This window comes from Phaethon lepturus, unplaced genomic scaffold (genome assembly GCF_000687285.1).
Source record: "Phaethon lepturus isolate BGI_N335 unplaced genomic scaffold, ASM68728v1 scaffold17241, whole genome shotgun sequence".
NCBI classification, from domain to species: Eukaryota; Metazoa; Chordata; class Aves; order Phaethontiformes; family Phaethontidae; genus Phaethon; species Phaethon lepturus.
In genome coordinates, this window is record NW_010518640.1 from 14,068 (window position 1) to 18,996 (window position 4,929).

A 4,929-nucleotide genomic window follows, 5' to 3' on the forward strand; every position below is an offset into this window, starting at 1 on the left:
GCATTTAGTTTTATGCCACCTTACTTGACATGAGGCTAGAGAGAGAAGCCAGCTCTGGGTCTCTATCATGCAATTTTTCCAGGTACAAACTTGCATTACGTGGTAATTGTGACATCGTCCCAATCTCCAGTGGCACACATGATGCAACAGTTAGTAGTGCAGACTGGCCTCAGTATGGCACTTGCCACCACTACAGCTTTACTTGATGGCCATACTGTACTTTCACATTAGCATTATTACTTCCACTAAAAACTGCCATTTACAGCAGAATCGGCACCAGCGTGCAACAGCGTTAAGAAGGCCCGGCCAGCTTTGCACGGGCGTGCTGCCTTTTGCATCAGACTGCTCACGGTCCCTGCCAACCTCCACGATTCTGCCATTCTCCGTTACCTGTGCAAGAGTCTGTAAAACTGCCAGGCTGGGGCGAGGGGCAGTCAGGAATACTGGCCTTTCGGACACATCGGCACCATTCCCTGATGCCACACACAAACAGTGGAAAAATTTTATGAAACAGTAAATGTATTGAGAAGATATAATTAATGAGATTATCAGTTTTATCAACCATCAGTTCTTAAGGCTCATGCACTCCAAAGAAATCTCACCTCTAAGTCTGGCTCTGTCAAGAGCTTCTAGAGAAATGTGCTCATTGGTCTCGCTTCCATGTAGCACAGTGAACAGGTATTAACCCACTTGGTACAGAAGGTACTTAAATCCATACGTACTTAGAAGTCCCCAAACAAGACTACCTGTCCCAGTCAGTGCTTTACATCAACAGATTAGACTGCAATTAGCTAAATTTTAAACTTACCTGAATTTCCCCAGTGAAGAATCTATTTGTAACTGAGACTGCATCAATCAGAGGCTGATCAAAAACAGAAAAAACCCAGACAAACTCTGTCTAAATATCTGATCCTTGATACAACCTCTGATCGGGGAGGTAACTATGCTGCCTGCTCCTATCTAAGTGGTCCTGGGATTCTCAGCAGTGAATACACAGAAAAAAATCTGCTGGAAGAATTAGTGATGTTATGGGAGGAAAAACAAGGCACAGAATGTAAAACAAAATATTTATTATAGCTACAGCATTTAGGTACACCTCAGGAATGTGGATGAGATGGAGCAGCTATTTTTTTATTCCTTTCTTTGTTAATCAGAGATACAAGATGGAGTATTTCTGGGTGAACAAACTTTCCTGCAAAACAAAAGAAAGGGAAAGTTAATTAAAAATGCTCTCATTTTCCGATGTGATAAAGGTTGGTAGTGATGTTGCTTGTAGGCTCAAAATAAACACCAGGTTATTCTTTTAAGAGAGTACTCCCATTTACTCCAACTATGGAATAACTGTAAGAGTAGTTACAGCTATTTTTCCCCAAAAACTTATAAAAATATTTAATGCTCAATTAAGACACGTAAGAGCTGAAAAAAGGATGCACCCTAACCAGGACAATCCCATGCTATGTATCCAGCTACAGGAAACCATCCCAATTACAGGTGCATGTAGGGTATATGCTCTAGGCACTACTGAGACACTAGTTTAAGTTACTGAGTTCTAGTAGAAGGGCAGAGATGTCAGTTACAAAATAAAGTACTCCAGATACACTGATGTTGTCCTTTTAACTTCTTCCTCATCAAATCATTGCATTTTTCAGAGAACTTATTATTTCCCTGAAGAGTCACCAAAGCTTGTCAGGGACCGTGTCTGGCGATTGCTGGTCATCTCCCCAAGTTGGTCGGTCCCTAGTTTTTTCCCAGGATAGAATGACTTGGATTCACAGTCCTCTTCTGATGTTCAACTCCTTTGCTAAAATAATAAAGACCTGTTGTTTTGGGTTTTTTACCTGTTTTCCTTTCCACTATCAGTTTATATTGGAAAGGATGAATAGTAGTGGATAGTGTAAGAACTAATACAATTGCACTGAAAACATTTCACTGAGCTGGTTCTCACATGTACCTTGGGCAGGTCACACAAGACCACACAGCTCACGTAGGGATAACCCGTTCTACTTCATTGGTTCATGAAGCACTAACAAAGTAGAAAAAACCTGTCAGAGCGTCAGTGAGGAATGAAGCCTCCTTTATACACCCTCTGATGGTACAGGTGGATCCTTAAACACATGCACGTGTAATGAAAGCTGGTCCTCTCTCTAGGTGGCCAAAGTGATGTAAAAGGAACTTGGCATAAATAAGATTCAGGTTCAATACATACAAATAAATGTAAGGTATGTTCACACTGCAGGAATTTTCCCCAAAAATATTTAGGGTACTTGAGCAATGAATAAAGTAACTACTTCTTACTTCCTCTGAATGTCTATCAGAAAAAAAGGCAATTTATATATTTCATTTATGAAAGAAAAAAAAAGCAAAGCAAAAGCCCAAATGTCATACCAGCAGTTGAATCATAAAAATCCTGCAGTCTGCCAGGTGTGTTTTCCAACTCTTCGTACTCAAACGCTTGCAGTATCATCTCACACTGATCCAACTGTTTTACAAACTTGGCTTCTGCAGTACACTGGTTTTCATATTCCTGCACAGATTTGCAGTTATAAGAAAGAAATTGTGTTGTTCTGAAACAGAGTATTAGAAGCTTTTTATATATCTAGAATTTTCTTCAGTAGTACAAGCCACTCCATAAATATACACAACAGTTACGTCTTTCACTCTTTGTAAGACTGCTATAAGTACGTGCTAAATTTCTGTTAAATGCAATGGGACTTAACACAATTCTTTTGCATGCTCCAACTTAAAAACATCCAAAGTGTTTTGGCTGAAACAGGGATGATATGGAGACAATCCTACACAACATAAAGAGTTAAATAATAGGTTCAATTTAACAACAATTTATATACAAAGTCTTTTCAGGCCTGGCTAAGGCTATGAATTACCACAGTGTGTGTCTATGCATTACCAGTACCTATTTTTAAGACCTTTTTTTTCCACTTTTCTCCACCACTTGCTGTTTTTATAAGAAGTTGTTCTTTACATTTCTCCTGTGACTCCTTCTTAATCTCTTTGCTCTAATCTGTCTGAGCTGCTTATGTCTTTATGTCTCTCATAGGAGATAGGGAGGGGAGTCATTAAGGGGTTTCCTCTGCTTCAAGACTAAGTCCTTTAATCTCCCTTCTATCTTCTCCCTCTCCCCAGTCACCATCAGCATATATTTGCGAGTCATTCACATTTCTAGTCAACTTGAACAATTTTGCTGTCATTTGCCTCCAGTGATGGCTACAGACAAGTTTGCCATTTCATTTTCTCTTTTCTAAATCTACTGCCTTGTATTTGATGTTTCATCAGATGGTCTTCTCCTAACTTCCAAGGCCAATCACAGAAAAAGACTTCTTTTTGTGCAGGTTACCATAACCTCAATATCCTCAGCAGGTCTGATCCCATTCATCATCAACACCTCCAATAAGCAGACCAGAAGCTTCAGTACACACCAGGCCCATCTGTGCTTTCAGATCCACACAACCCATGACACAGAGCAGTTCCGCAGGTGAGAGCAGTACAAGTGCAGGAAGAGTTTTTCCTACTGGCCAAAGACTGTGGCATCTCTTTCTGCATCTTAAGACAACAACTGTGGGTGTCATCCACAGTGGCAAGGTCCTGGGTTGTACTTCCAGCACAGTGATGCTCAGGTAACTGTGATGGTCCATTTTCTTGTCTGACATACCATTAGGAGCCTGTTTGTTCTTACGCTTATTGCATTACCTTTGAAAGTCCAAAATCCAGATTTTGATAACCATGATTGATTCATATCCTACTCTATTTGAACAATGTTTTGAATTTTCAATTACATTCTGATCATTATTTTAGTAATCAATTTTGTTTCAGCATTTCTACCTTCTTTTCATAGAATCTTTAGGTTGCAAGGGACCTTTAAAGGCCATCTAGTCCAACTCCCCTGCAACGAGCAGGGACATCTTCAACTAGATCACGTTGCTCAGAGCCCCGTCCAACCTGACCATGAATGTTTCCAGGGATGGGGCTTCTACCACCTCTCTGGGCAACCTGTGCCAGTGTTTCACCACCCTCACTGTGAAAAATTCTTCCTTATACCTAGTCTGAATCTACCCTCTTTTTGTTTAAAACCATTACCCCTTGTCCTATTGCAACAGGCCCTGCTAAAAAGTCTGTCTTCATCTTTCTTACAAGCCCCCTTTAAGTATTAGAGGCTGCAATAAGGTCTCCCCGGAGCCTTCTCCTCTCCAGGCTGAACAGCCTCAGCTCTCTCCGCCTTTCCCCACAGGAGAGGTGTTCCATCCCTCTGATCACTGTTGCCCTCCTCTGGACCTGCTCTTTTCCTCCTTTCCATTTGAGCTTTGCCTCGTCTTTAAATTGCTTAAATACTACTTCTTATTGTCTTAAATCTGTTTATTTCTAGTCTTTTTTTTTGGCCAGCAAAGAGAACAAACTCTTGGCATCATTACAAAGGAAAACTTCAGGAGAGAGAGAACTACGGCTGTTTGCTTGTAAAGGTCTGTCCCACCTCCAGCAATTAACTAGGAGTATCAATCTGTTAACCAACCTCTTTGTGCCATACAACCCACCAGGTATTATTCATACCTCAGCTCACATTAACCTCAAGAAACATCAGCTGTTATATGTGCAACTGTGCATGGTGCTGAAATAAACACTGTTTACTCCCCGCAGGTGTTTAAACCGTATACTTTGGAAAAACAGTAACCAGTCTCTCAAACACCACAGTCTGTCTTTTAAAAATTACTCCTGTGCTTTTGCTCTTGAAAATAAAAAAGCAGGACAGAGCTGAAGTGTGTTGACTCATTTACTTCAAAGTTTTTTCAAATGTATTCTGGATTAAGTCATAAAGTGAAAATATATCAGAGGCATCTTTCTGCTACCTTTCTCCCCTACACTACACTTGCAGAGTGCCCACCAATACAGTCCAAAGCAATAGTCCTTGTAAGGCTGAAA

The 4,929-nt window shown here is 40.6% G+C and overlaps 1 protein-coding gene across 1 annotated transcript in view; it reads right to left on the minus strand.

Moving 5' to 3' along the window:
* Positions 1-1,051: 1,051 nt before the first annotated feature.
* Positions 1,052-4,929, minus strand: part of HDDC2 (HD domain containing 2) — a 9,958-nt gene continuing 6,080 nt past the window's right edge. The window contains exons 4-5 of the mRNA XM_010296808.1: positions 2,386-2,524; positions 1,052-1,192 (exon numbers count right to left, since the gene is read on the minus strand). Of these exons, the coding sequence (XP_010295110.1) occupies positions 1,098-1,192; positions 2,386-2,524 (234 nt within the window). The 3' untranslated portion in view covers positions 1,052-1,097. The remainder of the gene's footprint in view (positions 1,193-2,385; positions 2,525-4,929) is intronic.